Raw genomic sequence first — 22,750 nt, forward strand, 5'->3', positions numbered from 1 at the left:
TCAACGGTGAATAAAAGGAGATTGATACGATGTTCAAACAGTGAAGTCAGAATTTGGAGTGAACAATTTTAAATCATGGATCAATCTTGCTTTGTTTAAAGACTGAGGCTGCGATTAGTGAAATAGTATGAATGTAGTCATGTTTACATCACAGTCAACAGTATTAGATCTGGATATGTCCATTCGTTTACAGCCACTGGGTTTACTCCCTTCAGCAGCAAATCCCACCACTATACAAACTCCAAATCATTTCAAAAGGTTATTTAACATGATCAATGGTTTCACTGTTTTCAGTTTACCTCCACAGTTACAGATCTCAATCCAACAGAGCACCTTTAGAATGCGGTTGGATACAGAGTCACATCATCAGTGAACATTACACATCTGTGGAGAAAATATGTGTATAAAAGTAAAAAGTGGATGCATAATAACACTATCAGGGTTTTTCGTAACAGATTTACCAGCTTTTCAAATAAGTAAGATTTTACACCAGAATGTATTTGTTATAATGAGAGTGTGTGAAAATCCATCTCTGTCTGAACACATATTTCATGTTTAAAGCAGACGGCCCACAGCAGAGATGACTACAGTCCGTGCCACTCCTGTTAAACAAAACCAAGAAACCAAGGCGACAGTATACACACACTGACGAGAGCTGGACAATAGCAGATGAGTAAGATTTTGCAGCAACGCTTACACACTAACTGGGTTATTTACTTTTCCTGCCATCATAACTTGTGAAATTTACACAGATTGTAATATTCAGAACTTTTCAATCTCTACCTCAAAATATACAAGGGTGGTCCACAATTCCAGGAAATTTAGACTCACCAATTAGCGTAATATGAATGATTTTGATTGTACATGCTCAGAAAAAACATGCAAAATAGTTTTGAAAAGCTAGATATTCGGTAAGTAAAAGAAATTGGGATCGGGGTCAGCATTCAAAACAATGGACAGTGCACACAAAACTATACACTTAGCATTATTGGTAATGCTGCCATGCAAGATAGCAAACTAGCAATAGTCTCAAAGCCAAGCTGTCAGGGTGAGTATGGAAAAACGTGCACCAAACAACAGCTATATAAGAAGCTTCTTTTGATATTTCTCTATAGTTTGCACCAAGTCATGTGATTAAAATTGATTTCATGCTGATGTTGTAGGAGTTTTCTGTAGTGGTTGTTTGGTTTTTGTGAAAATATAGACAAACAAAAAAATGTTAAATTTTAAATGTAACGTTTATTATGGCATTATTTCACCAGTTTGCCGCCACGCAAGATTATATTTGTGCTGGATGTGCAACTAAAATGCATTTCACACCCTGATCTAACAGGTCTGCTTACGCCTTTAAATCTGCATGTTACTTGTCCGCTTTTAAACGTCAGTGCATTGAGGACACGTTGCTCAGTTGCTCAAGGAAGCCCATCATAACAGGATGCTTTGCCAGAGAACCGGATTTACCTGAAGACCAGATCTGATAAGTACATGATAAGAAACCTCATGAGCAACGTCAACAGCTTCACACCGGTAAAACTTTGAGTACATTTTAAACATTATATGATACCCGAATACACTTGTTACAAAACGAAACCGACGGATGTTGGAATTATTGCATATTTATTTTAATATTTAGAGACTTTACCTGCTGCTCGCGCGTGCCTGTGAACCAATCACGTCACCGGTCAGAGTTCGCAGCAGAGCGGAAGTTGTTGGCTCCGTGTTGCTCTGCGGCGGAGTGCAGTTAGCATTTAGCGGCTAACGTGCTTCTCCAGGCGATCAGACCGCACGGCAATGCGGAATAAAATCATGAAATGGGTCGGATTGTGCGGGAGATGAAGCAGTTGGCTGTAAAGGAATGATTTTCGCCAGCGTTGCCTCTGGAAAAGAGGACAGGCACAAGTAAAGAAACCCGGAAGTGCTGCTGAAGGTAACAGGCTTGCCATCGAGGTACATGTTGCAGAAAATAAAGATGAGGATTTATGATCATGAGTGTATATTATGAAAAGATCAGTGCTGGGGATGCCACTTGCCTTTACAAGTTAATCTGCACCTGTTTACCAATTGACCTTTTAGATTCAAGCACTTACAAACTAGTTGCCTTTAAGCTATGCTAATAATGATGCCGGCACACATGTAACACAATATAAACTACACTTAAACCACGTTTAAGTATTTGTATTTCAGCTCATTGAATCTTGGAGTGCGGGATTTTATCTGATTTAACCTGTGGTCTCCTTAGATTACCCTCAGCCCTTATAAATCGTATCTCAACTAATTCAACTTTATTTATAACACTACTGATGCCACTCATTAAAAGAAATACTCTTATAATTATTCTGCCTTCATTGCAATATTGGATTAAAACAATGTAATAGATAGCATAACGTTATAGTTATGCTTAATGTAGTATGCTTTATTGTTAAATGTCACAAGGAATGATGAGTTGAATTTAAAATTAAAAGATGTGGCTACTTTTCTGCTCTTTTAAATTAGTATAAGATCTCTTTTAATATGACTCTTTTGCATGACTAAGCAGTTGTCATCTGCCTCCTTGATATAGTTTTACTCTTGTGCCTGCCTCGGTAGCAAGGCGTAAAGATTACTATCCTAGGCAGCTGTTTAATTTTATTTTCTTTCTTCTTCGGCACCATTGGGAGCACATACACAAAAAGCACATCAAAACAGAAAACTTCGGAATAGTGCGAGTTGACTTTTGTTAATGATTCAGCTTTTGGAATACATCACAAAAAAAATAAAAAAATCTCCCATACAAACGGTTGCGAGAGACACCTTGTAGAGTAGCTGAAAGGTTGACATCCTTTTATGTCCATCCGTTGCCATGGAGACAGAGATCAAATGGCATTGGCAGCGAGAGGCCAGCACACAAAATTTCCTCTGGAATATTCTCCTTTGCATTGTTGATGAAATTACCCAGTGCATGGTCTTTTACACATCTGTATGATGCTCTCTTAATGATGCCAAATTCTTTATTTATACCCCCACAGCCTCCAGCAGGCACAGACACAATGAGTGTCAAATATGGCCTAGTGGGCTACAACAGTTCACGGAAACACATTTCAATCTCCATCCCCTCGTCTACGGAGGTGATGTCCCCCCACATAAAGTCTGTGGAGGAGCTGAAGGTTCTGGGAATCAACCTGAGCAGCTATAGTGCGCCAACACAGTTCCTCATCTGTGTGGCTGGCGTCTTCCTCTTTTACCTTATCTATGGATACTTGCAGGTAAGACGGGAGGAAAAACCTGCAGACACACTGTCAAATCATGAGCTTAAGCTTGATAAGTTAATCTGTTAATGCAGTGCTTCTCAAAGTCTGGGGACAGGCTTCTCTTGGGACACACTTCAGCAGGGGAATGAAGAAACGGAAAATAGTTTATTTACTTTCTTGCAGAAGAAATCACAATATTGCAAAATATGTGAAGTGCTATTGCTCAAATGATTGCAAGATTAATGGAGATGGATTGAAGTGAAATGAGCTTTCATGCTCCCACACTTTGAGACCCCCTGTGTTAATGACTTTGTGTATGTATGTATATGTATATAAAGTATATTCACTACTTTTTGTGTATGTCTCTTTCATACAGGAGTTGATATTTTCTGTGGAAGGATTCAAGCCTTTTGGTTGGTACCTCACTCTGGTACAGTTTGGCTTCTACTCCATGTTTGGACTCGTAGAGCTTCAGCTCACGCAGGACAAACGCAGAAGGTACGTCTCTCTCTGTTCTGCCTTGGGTCGCAGAGGGATGGACAATTGCTGGTTTGCGGTACATTTCCATGGGAAGTTAAGCCGGGGAAATTTACTAATAAAATGTTGTCGCTCCATTGATGCAGAATTGTCAAGTGTCCACATCGTAGAAACGATTATATTCAACACCCTTAACATTTGTATACGATATTTGTAAGTGAAATACAAGTAATGCAGTAAATTAGTTAAATATATTAACACATCATATCATCAACTTCACTTTGTGCAGTTCACAGGCTCAAATATGTGTGGCTTTAAAAATCTTGTGCTCTGGGCTCAAAAGTGGTCCGCGGTTCTAGAAATCATCCGTCTGTCACGTGATGGTGCATGTAGGGGGCGTGGCCTCAACAGCCCTGCAGTCAGCTCTGTGCTATGTGATTGAGGAAAAGCATAGATATTCAAATGTCCCTGCATGGAATCTGGTTGTTTTAATCAGGATTATGCAAAAAATATATATTTACTGTTTTTGAGCCTGTTATTTGTATTTTTCGGTCTCTTCCAGGATACCAGGGAAGACCTACATGATGATCGCATTTCTCACAGTGGGCACAATGGGCCTGTCCAATACCTCTTTGGGCTACTTGAACTATCCTACACAAGTCATCTTCAAGTGCTGTAAACTCATTCCGGTCATGATTGGGGGAGTGTTTATACAAGGTCAGTTGTTTATGTCCTAATCTATTTACAGATGCACACAACATACACAAGATATTTACTTTTCTTCCCGTGAGAAACATCCTGAACACTCCAAACTCTTCGTTCTTAGATACCAGGCATAACAAAGAACAGTTTTAACCATGCATACTTAAGACTTTAACAACCTTAAAAAAAAAAAAAAAGTGTCATGTTGTTCCACATGTAAGACGACTCCCTTTTTACAAGGCTCGTCCTAATCCTCCTCTCGTTATGGTTGCTTCATTTTTAAGCCTTGTTTACGACAACTTGAACCGATCATTGTTTCTCAGACCCCCGTGCTTTTGTCACGCTGAATTTGGAAGAACTCTGGGAGCTGAATATTAGTCCCTATTTTTATTATTAGACTTTTAAAGGAGTTACATTTTGCGCCTCATTTCAGTCCTCACACGTTCCCTTTCAAGCAACGCCCACCTTTCAGTTCTCAGAACATCCTTTTTATCCACGTCTCTTGTTTTTGGTCGTCAGAGCCCAGTCGGCGGCGTTGACTCTTTCTCCCAGCTTTTGGTTTTCGGCCCGCCCTTTCATCTTCGCTCTGGCCTCGTCTACGTTCTGTGTCCTCAACGTCAGATTGAGTTTTCTGCATTTCTTTTTTTTTTTTTTACCCCTTGCCTGCGTCTCTCTCTGGATGTGTAGATGTGAGGGACCATGGTCCCTGAAGGGGTCGAGTGGAAAACAGAAATTGTTCACTTAGACTGCAGAGATGGGATGGAGGGGTGGATGGATGGATTGAGGGAGGGAGGGATTCGGGGTTGCATCTGATGTGAGACCTTCAAAGGCGAGTCAGGGAATCAAAGCGGGCCATGGCCGACCTGATGCTACGTCCCCTTGTCAACCTGAAGGCATCCATCCATCAGCCTGCTTTTGGAAGACTCCTTCATCCTGTTGTTGTTTTGTTTTGGGTTTTTTTCCTCCACACAGGTTTTCCTTTTTATGCACGTTGTTACATGCATGTTATCAGAAACTTTGACTTGAGAAGAATATCCCATTGCAAAAACTTTGATTAGTTGCGTTATTACCTGAGTCCATGTTCCTCCGCGTCTCAGAAGTGGGTCGATTAACGAGGTTTCTTGTTTTTTGCTTTTTAGCTGCGCTTGAGGAAAATAACACCATGCGCCTCAGTTTGATTTATACTGATTGTGATGTTCTGAGGGGTTTTTCAAACTTTCACATTTGTATACCTTTTGGATTTTCTCATTGGTGCAGTTTCCCCCTGATATTTTCATGCAGTGTTCGTGAAATATATATATTTTTTCATTTCATGCAATGTCTATTTTAAAAGACTGCTTTTGTTGCAGGTAAACGTTACAACTTGGCCGACGTGTCTGCTGCCGTCTGCATGAGTCTCGGACTCATCTGGTTCACCCTGGCCGATAGCAAAGTCGCCCCCAACTTCAATTTGACAGGTATCCTTCCGTACTCCATATCCAGCTCAGGGATGCGCGAGTTGATCTCAGCGGCGAACATCTCAGGCAGGATTCCAGCCGATCAAAGGACAGAGAAAACTGATCACATATGTTAATGGTTTTTTAGAGTCGGCAGCATAAAATGCATGTTTTTGGACTTAAGCTGTGTACGCAGGTCGAAAGGCCTCACTGCTTCCACACACCTGCTGCAGCATGAGGCCTTATTTTGAGTCTCGGCATCTTGAAAAACGAGACATTTGGCACTTTTTTCATTAGCAAATTATTGGGCTTTCACAAGCAAAAGCACCCATTATCTAGTGTATTTTTCACATTTCTTTTTCTATTGTTCTTGCCAGTGTTGGTTTACCGTTGCGTGAAAGCTGGAAGAACATGCTGCAAGCAACCGTCAGCTATTTTTATCTCAGTCTGACAGAAATAAGGGGTCGTTTCACTAAATTCCTGTTGGTATTAACACAAAGAATGCTTCTCATTTAGAGGGAATTTCTTTCACCCATGTGTATTGCTGTCTGTCAGTAGCATTTTCACAGTGCAGTTCAGATCTGAGCCGAACACTGGAACATTAAGTCACGTCATGACAGTGCGGTGCCTCGTTGGTCTTAAAATACACACACAGTAACATCAGTGGCCGCAGTGGCTGGATGATGATCTCAATCATGTGCCTTCTTGTTCTTCCTTCTCCTTCGTTGCATAACTTTGGCTGTAAACACATTTTGCAAATGCTCATATATCTACTTGTGCTTTCCGCCTTCACATAAGAAGTCCCATCATAATTCCTACATGTGTGTCATGTGTCACTCAGGTGTTCTCCTCATCTCGCTGGCTCTGTGCGCCGACGCTGCCATCGGAAACGTGCAAGAGAAAGCCATGAAACTCCATAATGGCTCCAACTCTGAGATGGTACGTCTAAAAAAAAAAGTCTGATAGCGACTCACTTGAATCATTTTATGGATAAATACAGAACAAGTTGCTCTGATTGTCACCAAACTTTAGTTCCTGTTTTATCTTGTGAAAAACACAATAATTGTATTAATGATAGTCGGAATATTGACTCATCGTGCGGGATTATGTTGGCAGGTGCTTTATTCGTACTCCATTGGGTTTGTGTACATATTAACCGGCCTCCTCTGCGTGGGCGGGCTTGGACCGGCAGTAGCGTTCTGCTCACAGGTAAATAAATATACTCGAGACAATTTAATTGCTGTTGGTATCATAATTCAGGAAACATCAAACCCTCTATTTATTTTTTGCTGATGGTATTCTGTACATGCAGCATGCCGATCAAATTGTTTCCCGTGAGCTTGTAATACCTGTTTAAATGTCACCGGCTGCTGGTTTTTAATTTAGACTGCGTATACTCGATTAAATGACTCGCGATACACACTTCATTTAGTTCCTGCAAGTGTTTTGTGATAGACTTTCATATCAGATTTTTTTTTAATCTGTCTGTTTCTATCTCCTCCTTCCCAGCATCCAGTGAAGACGTACGGTTACGCATTCTTCTTTTCTCTTACGGGTTATTTTGGGATCTCCTTCGTGTTGGCCTTAATCAAGCTGTTTGGTGCCCTGGTCGCAGTCACAGGTCAGAACCACAGTTTTATCTCCAATTAAGAACCGACATTGTAGAAAATTGTGTTTTCCTTTGATTGTAAAGTAATAACAATTTTCTGATTTGTAATGTAGTTGAGATGGGCCTAACTTTTACTGACAGTATCACACGTGTTCATTTCTTTGCAGTGACCACCGGAAGGAAGGCCATGACAATTATACTTTCCTTCATGTTCTTTACAAAACCTTTCACTTTTCAGTAAGTACCGTCACCTTCTGACTTTACGCAGTTTCTTCCGAGTTTAAAGAGAGTCTGCAATGTGACCAGCGACCTTTCCTTTGACTAATACAACTTGGTTTGGCCTCCGTGCCCCCGGTTTTCATGTCCTCAGTCCATTTTCCGAACTTTCCTGTCCCACTGCTCTTTCTCTCCGTCCTTCACTCTTTGGCTCGCCCTCCAACTCACAAAGGTCTCATACCTCTCCGGCTCTGTTTCTGCTCACCGACTTTCCACATGCTTGTGTGTGTGTCATAATAAGGAAAAAAAACAAACAGACTTTTGTGTATCATCATGACTAACTTCATTCTCCCTCCAGCTGGTGTGTGCCCTCCACCGTGACTGGACCTGCAGGCCCTTTCAAAGCTTTTTTTTTTTTTAAGTTTTAAGTTTTTTTGACAAAAAGACTCACTAATTAGGGTTTTAAATCAGACAAAGTTAAGAAATGTGTCAAATTTACCAAACAAAAACTAACCTTGTTATCTAATGGCACAATCGAAATGAAAACACAAACTTTAACTTTTTCTTCTCAAGCCTAAGACAAGTTTATTTATTTATTTACTTACTTACTTACTTACTTACAAGCATGTGCAAAAAATGTAAGAAACAATGTCCCATTTAAACTGATAGAAATTATATAACATGATCTTATAAACCATTAAAATGTATGTTCTCACCATACAGGTACATCTGGGCCGGCCTTCTGGTGCTCTTTGGCATCTTCCTGAATGTTTACAGTAAAAACAAAGACAGAATGAAGCTTCCCTCCATCAAGGACCTCAGGAGCTGGCTGCTAACGGGGAAGAAAGTCAGATTTCTCTCCCAGAACGTGTAGGAGGGCTCCACGAGTGTGGCAGGAGTCCTGCACAGCTCCAGGTGCAGTATCGGCCCACATGTCTCAGATGATCCGCCGGAGCATGTGCCTGAGTCCCGGGCCTCACCGCCACAGTCGAGCCGACGACGGGTTGTACAGGGTTTCACCGCAGCCTTTCCGAACTGCTGAATGCGACGAAAGCCTCCGTCTACCAGTAAACGCTGGTACATCTGCAGCCACCTGAAGGAGGCGTTGCCGTGTTTTACGCGAGGATCAATGCCTCGTGGGATCTGGCGAAGAAGAACTTCAGAGCCCCGCAGAAACATTCCCAAACACGGAGTTCACAGCTCTGGATGACGGCGAAGACTGTAAAGGGAAACCGGCTCCTTAGCTAACCAAATTGCACAGTTTTGCACTGGAGTTGAGTCAAACACTTAAACCCTTGAGTGGTTGGAACCGTACGCGAGTACAGAGACCTGCTATTGAGTGTCACGTCTGAAATGACTGTCCCCCGCCACCAACAGGAAAAAAAACCTAAATATACTTGCCCCCGCATGTGCCAGAAGGATGAAACCAAACTTTGTCTTACATTGTCATTGTCTTTATAAAAGTGGCTTTCATAGTTTAATAGTAATTCATATTTAACTGTACCCTAATCTTGACAATAATTGCGATTCGAGTGATCTATCAACACTGTCGACTGCCATGATTTGCTAACATATGTTTGGGTGAAAGGGTGCAGCTCTTTTTACAATAAAGTATGTATTTAGTAATTACAGTTTGGTGTTGGTGTGCGTGTGGTTTGTCAGGCAGCCCTTATTCTCTCGCCTTGTACCGCTTGAGAGAAGAGTTGAATTGCTGCCAAAATGTATGTGTGCCTGTGTGTGTTTAGCCATCTAGTGGCCTTAGGCGTGTTTGATTAGGAGGACGGGGAAAAAAAAGACGGCACTGCTCGACAGAAAATAAACAGCACCCTTTACTGTGCCGAGGCTGTCCTATTCATTTGGATCCATCCTGTGAGTGTCAGGCGTACAGATGCTGATTTACAGCCGTGCGAGACCGGCTTCATTCCCAGGGACACGGCCACTTCCTTCGTGGTGCCATTCACACATGGAGTGCAGAGATTTCATCCTGTGATTATTAAAAACATGTTTTCTCACTAGTATGCCAACCAAACAACTTTGATGTGTAATGGTGGACGGTCGGGGGGGGTAACAAAAACAATTTGTGGTGAAGTGGCGAGTCTTAGATTGAATGTGACTGAGTTTATGGGCTGGTGATCTGCCCAGGATGCAGCCTACCTTTGTAAAAGTCCTCTGCAAGAATAAATAGCGAAAAACGTCAGGGAGTGAAATAGTAGAGATTACTAAAGATGGGACGAAGCACACACGCAAGTTGGCGGGGCCTTTTGTAGTCAACAACGCTGCGCATCAGTTTTCAGTTAATCCAGTGAAGGTTTTCATTCAAGAGATGTATATATACTTCTGTATACTGTGAGCTGGTTGATGTATGACAAAGAATGGTCTTTTTTTTTTTTTTTTATTCATGTTCAAAAGTTTGCATGGTTCAAACGGGGATTTGATTTTCAGCCATATAAACATTTTAATTGCGCTACTTACTTTTTTGAAGCAATTCATATTTGTTTTGTAGAAAAAACTGAATCACCCCGCTGTGACGTCTGCGAGTTTCCCCCCTTCGCGCTAAAGACACCCGCTACAGAATGTTATCCGTGCGTTATTTATGTTGTTAATCAAACACATCCAATACTGACAATCTGATCCTGGATGTGAACGTGTGTGTGTGTGCAGCCTCGGAAAACACTGTAAAATGTCTGCGAAGCCTTTTGTCCTTCATTATCATTTCGAGTGTATGCATGCGTGCGTGTGTGTGTGTGTGTGTCGCTGCCAATGCTGTGAAATGACAAGAGACTTGCCAACTCAGCAGGAGACGGGCTGAGTGTGGCTCTCCCTGTGATCCTAATAGAGGCCCCGATATTACAGTCTCACTTCCAGGCGGGAAACCCAACGCTGGGCCAATTAGTAATTTGGTATTTCATAAAATTTGGCAGCTTGTGTGTGATGACAAACTGACAGAGATCTGCTCTCCTTCAGGGAACCCTTGGCAGTACTGCAGCAGCAACACACACACACACACACACACACACACACACACACACACACACACTGAGGGCTGCTAAGTTTTTCTTCCACAGAAAAGTGGCTAACATTGCACGCATTAGGAGCATGTAACTTAATTGAAAACAGGAAAACGACTTTGGATGTGTTCTGATTTGGCTGCAGATTCTTGTCTCACACAGGCACGGAGAAGGGAAAAAAAACATGTCGTGTTCACGAGGCCTCTATATGACAAACGCCGGCCTGTTTAAACTACTGCTTTTGTGTGATTTATGAATGGAGGAACAGCCCATTAGAGGTTGAGAGGGCATGTTGCAGTTGCGGTTTGCTGCAGAGGTTTGATGTGCAGCAAACGCCACTGCTTCATCGCTGTGGGAACGGCTGTTCTTTTCCAGCTCCCTGAAAGGTCATTATGGGATGGGAAAGCCCAGTTGACCCAAGGCAAAGTACATCATTTGTCTTATAGCACCAAGAGAGAATGCACCTAACAAAGCAGGCTGACCCCTGTTAGAATGCTGAGGATTTCGACCATTTCTCATAGCCACAAAGGAAAATGCTCTTTGCTTAAGTCAGCATTTTTTTTTTTTTTTATATTTATTTTTATAGTTGGATAAACATTTTGTTTCGTAATGATCAGTGACTTTTGGTGATTCGTCTGTGGGACTCAGCAGGACCCTGAGCTTGACAGGAGTTCCTTTCCTTTGAATGAGGAATGTCCTGGGATTATATGGCTAACGTAAAGTCACAACTGATAAATGTCGGAATAAATTCTGCAACTGTGCTTTTATATCTCTGCTTTACCTTTCTCCTATTTCTTTCCCCCACTTCCACTCACATTCCAACCCCCATTTTTCAATGCATGCGCGCGCCTGGTAGCTTAAGCCACCCAACCTCTGGTCACACTCGTCGGTAGACCTTCCTAATAAATAATGGGAGATGTCCGGAGCTCATCACTCCAGCAAATAGGCTGCTATATAATATGTGGTCCACTTCTGATAGGGTTGCTATATAATATGCGGTCAGACCTCAGACGGCTGCAGTGGAGAGGGCTGGCAGCCCATTCATTATGGGTGCAGCCGGTTCAGCGGGGGCAGCAAGGTGGAGATGTGAAGGATATGCAGTCTCGCGCTGAATCGCGCGCGGGGCACACGCGTGAAAGATTGCTGCCATCCCGAGTTAAATGGGAGGTTTGTGTGCTATGTCTGTTTAAAACATGGAGGTGCGTTTATTTTTAATTGTAAACGTGGGAATCATCATCATCATCTCTCATTACCTCCAAATTAAGCGAGGGATAAGGCTAAATGGGCTTCTTTGAATCAGTTTCAATAAGCTTGAACTATAAATGTATTTACTGCATATTCCATATACAACCAGGATTTCCTCTTCCCCTTCTTTCCTTTCTTCATCTTTTTCTTATCTCTCCCTTCTGCCACTTTGCTGTCTCCATTCATTCAATCTCTCCTCTCCCATGTCCACTCCTTTCCTTTCCTTTCCTTTCCTTTTCCTCTCCACAGCAGCCCTGTTCCTCCTACCTCAGACTCATTACACCCCACCCACCCGCACCTCAGCCTCCGCGAGAAGCTCTCCTCATATAATATGATGGCCATCTGCTCGGCTGAGCCACGCTTCCCAAAAGCCCCGGGGCGAGATGTTTATCTGTCGTCCCCGTCTCAAACTCCTTTAAGGATGCAAAACATATCAGCAATCATCGCAGCTACAATTAGCACAGGTGCTGCTGAGCTGTAAAGTGATCAGGAGAAATGGGAGGAAACATAATTGAAGTGGATTAGAGCGGAGAGGTGGGAGGGGGAAAAAATGAAATAAAAATTCTGGAGGCTTGGACAGCGGCCCTTCTCGATACTGCTGTTTGAAATTCACTGTGCTGTGATTAAAATTGGTGCAGAGCAGTCGAGGAAGTCCTGGCAAGGAGTTTTTTGGTTTTCAACAGCTGTCATTTTTTTTTTTTTTTTTTTAGCCCACTGTTTCATTAAATGTGGTCCTGTCAGGTTGAAATATGGAGCTGGAGAGTGTGACGATGTATTGGATAACCACAGATTATGGCTTTTTATGCATGCACGGTATGTATTTTTCAGTTGCAGCTGAGGACGTTGAACAGCAGTCTAAGACGTGGAAACCAAACCAAGCCTTCTTGTTGTCATCATCTACTGACAGTATGGCAGCAAACATTTGTGCACTCATATGCAAACACATTCTGTACTGTACAGATTCATACAGCTACACACACACACGCACACACGCACCATTTTCGTTGCTCGAGCAGGGTCGAAATATTCTGCAGCAGTCACTCATGAAGAGAAATTCTTAATAATAAATATCCAGCCAATAATGAATGTGCTGCTGGCTGCAGTTGTCTTGGGGGCATAATATCTAATTTCCTCCCAATGTTTCATATCCCTACTCCTGCATGTCGACACAGTCCATCATTACACCCCAATGCAGGTTCCTATCACTTTTATTTATTTTTCAAATCAATATATAAATCAAAGCCCGGACAGATGAGATCCAATAAATTACAGAGTGCCGGACAAATGCAGAATGTTAACTGTGCACCAGGAGAGGAGATTCCCATGGGTGTTGCCTGGTCTGTGCTGTGCGCAGGAGCAAAATCTACTAAATGTCGTATTAAATCAGAGGTAACCTGAATATTACTCAGAGCTGTTTTTAATACAGGTGGAGAAAGTCCTCAAAGGCCTCATCTGGCAGCATTTCTGCTGTATGTAAAGATAATCTTTACAATTTATCTCACATCTTGTTGAGTTAGTTCTTTTATATTTTTTTTCTTTACATCAAGGATGACACTAGCGAGTCAGCTGTGTCCTTTAGGTTTAGATATTGAAATGGAAATCAAACAGAATTGTCCACAAAGGAATAGTACCATTTTGCATCCCACTGTATATGCTAACCCAAAATAAAAAGATGCAAAATAGAGCAATGGAGCGCTGATCTTCTTTTCACCAGCTGCTGAGTGTGTGCGTCTCCCCCCCTTCTGCTCTAAGATCAGCCACATGGAAAAATAGGAGGGTTAGTGTAAGAAGGAGGGAAATTGGGGGGGGAATCGGATGGTGAACCTGGTGAAATAGAGCATAGAGAACAGTGGAGGAGACTCGACAGTTTCATAAAGCCGCTGCTGCCACGCTGAATCCTCACTGAGGCCTGGCGTAGGTGCAGAGAGGGGGGGGGGCAACCAGTCAGCTCGGGCATGGACCCATAACGTGAAGATCGGACTCACAGGACACACACACCTCTCTCTCTCTCTCTCTCTCTCTCTCTCTCTCTCTCTCTCTCTCTCTCTCTCTCTCTCTACCTGAGTGAAGCAATCACCGCTATCAGCAGGGAATATGCTGCCATCAGGCCCCATAACATCAGAGCGCACCTTGGCACTGACACCACATGACATGCATATGTGCGGAGGCAGCGCGAGGCGATGCCAGGCCAGGCAGCAGCAGGGGTTTGAAAGAGATTCCCACTGACAGTGGTCCGGTGGGGGAGAGGAGATCCCCACTGTGAAGTACAACTGAAAGCCTTCTTCACTGCATCCTAGGAACACAAAGGAAGAAGCAAAGCAGCCCGGGTGCTAGAAATCCGAGCAAAGATTTGTAATTGTTAGTATGAAATATCGTGGTAGTTTCTGCTTGTTTTTGCGCCACGTTTAGCACAGTTTAAGGAAGATTTAGTTTACTGTAATTTTGAAATCATTTGTGGATCTGTTTGGCACATTCAAAAACCCTCAGAGAGTTCTTCAGAGCTTTGCATGCTTCAAATCACATTTTATTGTAAAAACAGCAGAGAAGTTCCCCCTGTCACTGAGAGTCAACATTACAATATGTCAAAAGACAAAAATACATTAGAATCTCATCAAAATACCTTAGACTCAACACAAAACACAATAATCTGTAGTACAATTTGGTGACATTTGTTGCTACTCTGTGCAAAAATAAGGAAAAAAATGCAGTGTTGCATAGAGTAATTTGAAAAAAAAACCAACAATAACAACCTCACACTCAAAGTTATGTTTTAAACTAAAAATCAGACTTTCGTAATATGAAAACTCAATGTGTGAAAAATCTGATGTGATAACTGTTGCATACTTATTTTACTGTATCTGCAATTAGCTTGACAATCTCACCTCGACTGCAGGTCAACCGATAGAGAGATAGATAGATAGACAGACAGACAGACAGACAGACAGACAGACAGATAGATAGATAGATTGACTGACCATGGGAATAAACCATTGTTTTCATAAAAAGAACGTAAATACATTTACACAATCAAGATCGAAACACTTCATATTGTCAATTCAAACGGTCAATTTCTGTGAAATCCTGTTAACTGTTTGTTTATTTTGATGAGTCGGGATGCAGTAGATGTTTATACCCAAAGCATTTGACGAATAAACAAAGTCGCTATACAAATTGACGCAAAATCTTTCCATTTTTTTTAAGCTATAGTCAGGAATAATTTTATTCAAGGCTGATATTACAAAAAAAAGGGCAAAGCAAAATTTGCAATCTAACATCTAACACAGGATACCAACCTCCACACATGTGACGGTTAGAAACAATTACATACAGTATCTTTTTACGCTACACTGGGAAACAAGATCTCATTTAAAAGCAATAGCAAAGCAGAAGGTAGTTGTTCTAATATGGAGAATATAAAGAATAAATAATCCAGTTGTCTGCGGTGCCCAACGCAAAGCAATTTAACGCATCAGTGGCAGCTGCCTATTAATTTCCTGTAGAAAGAAATAGGGGGTAGCCTGGAAGCACTGATTGGAGGGACAACGCAGCAGCATCATGTATCACTTTGGAGCCAAACAAGATACACAAACAAACACGTGCAAGAGACTGCACAGATGCATGTTTGTACACACATGTATTTCCAACACATGCATAAACGTGCTGCTGTTTTTCCCCATAATATGAGTGGTTGCATGGGAGTGAGGTGGCATTCTACGTCTAATGATAGTGAATTAATAAGCAAAGCCTACAGACAGAAAGGCCCATATGTGCCTCTTGTCCTCGGGGTGTTGCATCAGTAATGTCCCCCCCAAGGCAGGCCTTCTCGCTTCTTCTATGCATTCGCTGGAAATCCGTGTCCGCTTTAATTAGGTAGCCCGCTTCTAATCCCTCCCTGTTTCTGAAATAACTAAAGAGGGCGTGGTAAACGCCCAACGTCTCTATCTGGCACCGATCCAAACAACAACACCTCTTTAATGATGGGGAGCAAGAAGAGGAAACCGTGGTGCCATAAATCCAGAGGTATTTGGACATGAGCCACCAGTACTCCCAAATGACCCCTGTGGTGGTGGCAATAAGCATGCCCAGGCCACAACAAGGAAAACCTAAATACGTAAGTACATTTTAGAAAGGGAAACTTCTTACTCATTTTGTCGTCTTTTTCAAGAACTCTTACACCGCCCATCTTGTCACTACCTCTCCAAGTATTACATCGTGAGCTATCATCACTGTAACTTTTACACGTTCACCTGCAAACAAAATAAGTTAGTAACAAGCATGTTTCCGCAAAGAGCAACGCTCAGCCGTCTTCCTGCCACTTCTGCTTGCTATTCATTTGACCCGTCTACTGGAATCACTCTGTTTTGTTTGATGCATGGTTTTTCATTATCACTATGGCCCATCATTACTTTCCTCTTATTATAGTCTGGGGGACATTGGAGACAGTTCAGAAGAGCTGTAGATTGTGTGTGTGTGTGTGTGTGTGTGTGTGTGAGGGGGGGGGGGGGGGGGGGGGGGGGGGGGGGCAACACACACACACACACACACACACACACACACACACACACGCTCATTCCTTCCTTTCCTTTTTTTTTTTCTTTTTTTTTGGGGGGGGTGCCCCACAGACATAATGTCTGTGTTTTCCTGCAATTAATTAATGGGTCCCCAGCTAGTTAGCAGTAGGCAGCACTTGTTTTACCGTGGCGACTGAGAGAGGGCGAAAGGGGTTGGAGACAGACTCGCCTCGGTAGCTGGAGGCTTTTAGTTGTGAGCCACTGGATTTGGACTATTTTTAACGAAATCCTTTTATGGATAGATAAATCTGATTTTATGCAAGAAGAGTCTCCTGGGTTTCAATTAACTGGGGGTCACGCTGCAGATCTATCACAAAAAGAAAGAGGGAAAGGAAGAGGGAAAGAAAGGCAGATAGAAAAGAAAGAGAAAGGGAAGAGGAAAGCCTTTAATTAATATGGTCTAATTAAACATTTGTGAAATGCATTATCTGCGAAGCTTTTTTTCTAATTTATTTATTTTTTATTATGATGAGCCATGGTTGCCTCATTGTCAACTTGTCCCCCTCCCCATCCTGAATGTTGTTTTGTGGTTACATCATGGTTGTTAATAATGCAAAAGATGCTTTGGAGTCCCTTTTAGCAGCAATTTGTTCTTCCACAATTCAGGATTCAAAGAAAATTTGTAGCTGGGAATGTGTGTTTCTCTCTCTCCAGTCAGAGTCCTCTGGGTGCCTCTTGAAAACATTTCACTAAGTGCACAGATTTGACGGTGGCGGGGCGGGTGGGAGGCCTCTGGAAAGCAAATTAATTCCTAAAACATGCAAGATGACAGCTTCCTGCTGCACGGCTAAGGTAGATTTGACTTTGAATCATGCCACATTGTTTAATCACGGGCCACGAGGCATGGCAAGTCACTAGACCTGAGGAGAGCCACATAAAGAGTGTCAAGCATGCAGGGTGAGAGATAGAGAGAGCGGGAGAGAGGGCAAGAAAATCCATAACAGATTAAACAGTGTTTGGTCAAATCGCACAGCATGATATGTGTGTCTATCACCTTAGTGCTCTCTCTCTCTGTCTCGCTGCAATGCATATTTCTTCCCAGCCAGCGTGCTCTCTCATTGTTAAACTACCCACAGGGCACTTCTTAATGTGAAGTTGATCTCAGGTTGTAGTCGCTTAAACATCCACATCCACATGCACGCACGCACACAGGCACTATATATATATATATATATATATATATACCAGATCCACTAAGCACAATCCACCCCCATCGCTGCCATGAATATTTCTCCTCATTCAGTTCCCAGCGTGTGCCGCAGTCACAAAAACGCATTTCACGTCCATTTTTTTTATCCTCTTTCTGCATCGTGGAGGAATGATTCAGTTCACCAGAGCATGGGAATATGCTCATATGCTTTTATGAGAAATGCAAACATGTTCGACGAGCACAAGTGCATCTGCCGATGCACTGACACAGTGAGGAGTGTTTACCGATACCAACAAAATGCCAAGGAGCGTCTTCCGGGACCTAGATGTTGATTGTACCAGATTGAACCAGAAGATTCCCAACATTTGAGCATCCATGTTGAATTATGATCAATAATATGTCACAATGGGCCTTCTCCACATTCCCATTCGATTGAGATGAAGACTAAGCATCTCCAGACATATCTTTCAAATCTACAACAATTGAGATGCTTGGAATATGACAATAATCAACATTTACATTTTGACAGTGGCTCTCATGTCAGGGGAGGTTGTGTCCTCAGTGGTAGTCGTTAAATCCCAAGTTGGTATTTTGAAAGTGTCCTGGTCAAAGAATTGAACAGTTGCTCCAAATGCACATTGATCATCATCAAATCATAAAATGAGCCTGATACCATTCAGCTGGCTACTGGTGCACTCTCATTCCTCAGCCACTGGTTTACAAAGTGATCAACTGTTCTGTGTTTATATATCACAGCGTGTCATTTTTAAGCTTACACATTCTTGCAGGTTAACAAAGAAATGATGTAATGTGTTTTTGTTCTGACTTCAGATCCCTCCTCGCCTCCTCCTCCTCTTCTACAACCTAATATTAATCCTGTCATCTCTGATTCCAAGGTGCTTTAAGTGGCAGCGACGTTGAGGTGACAGCAAGGTTTTATCAAGGTCTGCACTGAGCATGCCCAAAGAGCCAACCTTACTAATTAGAGATCCAACCTTGATGAGCGCTCGCTCTCTCTCTCTCTCTCTCTCTCTCTCTCTCTCTCTCTCTCTCTCTCTCTCTCTCTCTTCTCCACAAGCATGTATATCTGGACCCAGAAATTACTTAATATGATATATTAACATATTTCTGGCAAGAGAGGCAGGAGGAGGCCGCTCGTTGGAGACAAATTATCCAAATTAATTTCTAATTTAAAATCCTATGCCTTTTATTATAAGCTGTGGGCGCCCTTGGTACCAGAGACCAAGTGAGGGGAAGGTATTGAGGAAATTAAAGCAGATAGAGAGAAAGAGAAAGGAGCAAAGTAAAGGACGGAGGGATGGAAGCAGGAATAAAAGGACGTTTTAAAAACCTAGACTGGTTTATGCCCACAAACCAATAAACAAATGGGGATATGAAGACACAGAAAGGATTTAACTGTACATGGATGGCTGAACTCATCCCAGCTTAATTCAGCCATGAGAGAAATATCCCTTGAGAGGAAGACGAGCAGGAGGAAAATGAAAATGGGCCCAAAAGTTTGAGGCATACTTGGATCTTCACTTTGCCCTAATTAGTGGCCTCACATCCTCACGGATTCTGAGAGGGAGGAGAAGCCAACGGCGGCGACCATGGGTCAGTCTTTCAGAAATTGTTATGAATCTGTACATAATAGCCCGAGGTGCTCATGGGAAATGTAGGCCCGAGAGGATGTCCAAGTGGAATGCTACTAGAAGTCTTTAGATGCTCAAAATGACCAATTAGTCCGTCTTATTTTGGACACAGATAATGCAGCTATCGGACATCCTCTGTTCATAATTTATGCCTATTACCGAGTATTAGCTGCATTTCATCCTTTCAAGGGCTTTGCGGCTCCAAAACCCTGGAATGATTCATTAAATCTCAAGGCAAGAATCGAAATTACCGCAAAAACATGTGCGTGCGTCATAAAAACAGCCCTACCTGCGAATCATTGGAACATAAAGGTGAGCCTGCATGCGATGCAATCGGATTTTAATAAAACAAAGCTCATGTCTCAAAACCATGTTAAAGTAGAAACTGACAGAAACTTCAAGCCTTCACGAGAGATATTATTAAGCATTGTGGTGTATTGTTTCGAGTCTACCTCCTTCACTGTCAGATAAGTGTCACTCTGCATTTGCTCTATAGCCAGTTCACGCTCTAATAAGAAAAGAAATCAGCGCTTTGGGTGATGTAGTACTGTTTGAAGTTATGCATCCTTCCAAAAATATATATATTTAAAGAATCCTACGACAATAATTGTCACTTCACATCTCATATAGTCATCAATTGGAAAGTAATTTGTTGCACAAAGTTTCAAAAATCCCATCACTTCATGGTTCACTTTTTTGATTGTCTGCTGCGAGGAAAAACCTTCCCGCCTCAAATTTCTTCTTTTAAAATAAATTGCAGGAAAACTTTGTTTACTGTACAGTAAAAACAGCCTGTTCCATACTGGTTACATCAGTATGTAAATAGTGTATCAGTCATTACAGTCCTTGTTAAGCTATTATCAAGTGACGTCCTGCACGTTACACATGAACTTGTAGCTGCATGTTTAATCACCAATCTACCCAGGAGCCTACAGCTTGTTTCAGCTAATATCAAATAATGGCACAGCTCACCGTGTAATGAACAAACACCCGCTTCCCTACACAAAGACACACATACACATCCTCACTGCTACAGCCTCCAAACATGGCGCGGCAGCGCAGCGGACGCGGACATGTGTCTTCTGTTTCGGCTCTTGGGGACGCAGAGGTTTGTGGTGCTTGTGTTTCAGCGGGGGGTTTTGCAGCAAATCTGGGTGCCGTGTTGGCTCGGGGAGAGGCACAGCGCTGTAATTAAGGACGGAGGGAGGAGGATGTTCGTTAGATGTAGTGTCCTCATTAGTGTAAGTTCCACCCGGAGGTGGTGCTGAGGAATGGACACCTAATGAGACGCATATTGGAACAAAAGCGGGGGACCAACAATCGCCCGAGTGCAGGCGCAGGCCTTTAAATTAGGGTGTGTGGAAGGACTTGTGCTTCATTCTTGGGGTGTATCATTTATCGTTTCAAGGAAGTATTCATGGAGCAGCCATGAACGTCGTCCAGATTACTTGGACTGTTCAAGCCCTTATACACTTCTCACAGTTTCCTGATTGTGTGATATGACGAGCTGTACGTGAGACTATACTTTTCTCCTCTGTGGCTTTTGTATTTTACACTAATCTATTCATTTAGGCCTCATATGAGAAGTGCTGCATTTGTAAGGCAGACTACAAATCACTAGTACATACTGCAAGCAGCAAGCCAGCCATACAGACACTGTAGGGGCTGACCTGCCCTGTGGCTAAAGATGACTGTAGCTACTGTATCACACACACACACACACACACACACACACACACACACACACACACACACACACACACACACACACACACACACACACACACACACACACACACACACACACACACACACACACACACAAACTGTCTCCCAGCATGCTTCTCACACAAGTACTGTACAGGTAATCTCACTTAATCATCTCAGAGGTCACCGCAAAGCGAGGTGGGGCGATAATTGCTGTGCTGAGCAGCAAAAAGTGAAGGATTGCATGGAGGGAAAGAGGAAGAGGGAGGCAGAGATGAATAAAGGAAAGATAGAGACTAAACATGAGCAACCGGGATGAAGATGGAGGGAAGGGTGTAAAGTGTGTCTGCATGTATGCGTAATTGCGTGTGTGCGCGCATGTGTGTGTGTGTGTGTGTGTGCTTGAGGGCAGATTCAAAGACAAAGCATACGAGGTGCTGCAAGGACAATTGTTGGCCCTGATGCTCAGACAGGAAAACACTGCACAAGACCTACCTCTTGGATTGTCTTTCAGCGCTGAATAATATACAGTTATTAAAGCTGGTTTTGCATGATAATGGGATAAATTTATAATGTGTGTATTTTTTCAGCAAACATTATTCATTATTCAAACATCAAACTTGTTATTCTATCAGTCTGCACCCTCTTAAAAATGCAGAATGAGCTAATAACATCGTGTTATCGGATAGGAGGATAGGAAGAAAGAAAGAAAGAAAGAAAGAAAGAAAGAAAGAAAGAAAGAAAGAAAGAAAGAAAGAAAGAAAGAAAGAAAGAAGGAAAGAAAGAAGGAAAGAAAGAAGGAAAGAAGGAAGGAAAGAAAGAAAGATGCAACAAGAGGAGATAATAATGTGAGGGAAAAAGAATGGCAGAGGGAAACGGAGGGAGGCAGAGTGACATCTTTCTCCCCCGGGGGCTAACGGGGGCTGGCCTCCGCTGGCCTGTGACAGCCAACCAAACAGGTACGCTGTGAGATGATTTAAGGCGATAATAACCTCCACTTTGGCGGATGGATGATGTCTCTCTTGTGGCTGCTGAAGCTTAATGAATGAAACATTAGTAAATACTACTAAAAACATGATTAGAGATCCCCCCTGCCGACAGCAGGCGGAGAGGGGAGGGAAAAAAACGATGAGTACGCAAATGTGTCTTCACCAACACACACGCAAGCACACACGCACGCACGCACGCACGCACACACACACACACACACACACACACACACACACACACACACACACCACCTTCTCTCCCATCCCTCACTCCCACTACATTGTCCAATCTTTTTATTCCTGCTCAGCGTCTTTGAATAAAAGATGAAAGAAGCAAGAGGAGACCTCAGGAGGCAAATATGTATCTGTATGTGAGTCTTTTTGAAAGAATTACTTCTGTTTTCTGGGTTTGTTGCCACAAGACCAAATGATATGTGTACAGCAAGGTGTGCCGCCTGCAGACATGCACAGTCCACACAAAGTGACTTCATGCAGACAATGAGACAAAGCTTTCCAGATGCAGGGTGACAAGAAGGAAGGCTTCACTGAGACAGATATTTACTGCCGCTGTTCCACGGCACAGTGGTGTTTGTCCAAGGTGTACCCTGCCTTCACGTACAGTCAGCTGGGATCAGCGCCAGACCCTCGTCACCATAAATTCATGCCACTGTCACAGACTAGATGCCCCCATTTGTGCAAGTACATTAGGATTATCTCTTTAACAGCCAGAAAATGTTATTTTGCAATACCTGTTAAATTAC

General features: G+C 42.6%; 1 protein-coding gene across 1 annotated transcript; it reads left to right on the plus strand.

Annotated features, from left to right (window-relative positions):
- Positions 1-1,741: 1,741 nt before the first annotated feature.
- Positions 1,742-9,462, plus strand: slc35b3 (solute carrier family 35 member B3). Its single transcript, XM_080514988.1, has 10 exons — positions 1,742-1,927; positions 3,006-3,242; positions 3,604-3,725; positions 4,267-4,421; positions 5,756-5,863; positions 6,684-6,781; positions 6,959-7,051; positions 7,352-7,463; positions 7,619-7,688; positions 8,391-9,462. The coding sequence occupies exons 2-10, from the start codon at positions 3,027-3,029 to the stop codon at positions 8,539-8,541; spliced, it is 1,125 nt and encodes a 374-aa protein (XP_080371114.1). The 5' UTR covers positions 1,742-1,927; positions 3,006-3,026; the 3' UTR covers positions 8,542-9,462.
- The last annotated feature ends 13,288 nt before the right edge of the window (positions 9,463-22,750 follow it).

Source organism: Blennius ocellaris, assembly GCF_963422515.1.
Source record: "Blennius ocellaris genome assembly, chromosome: 19".
NCBI classification, from domain to species: Eukaryota; Metazoa; Chordata; class Actinopteri; order Blenniiformes; family Blenniidae; genus Blennius; species Blennius ocellaris.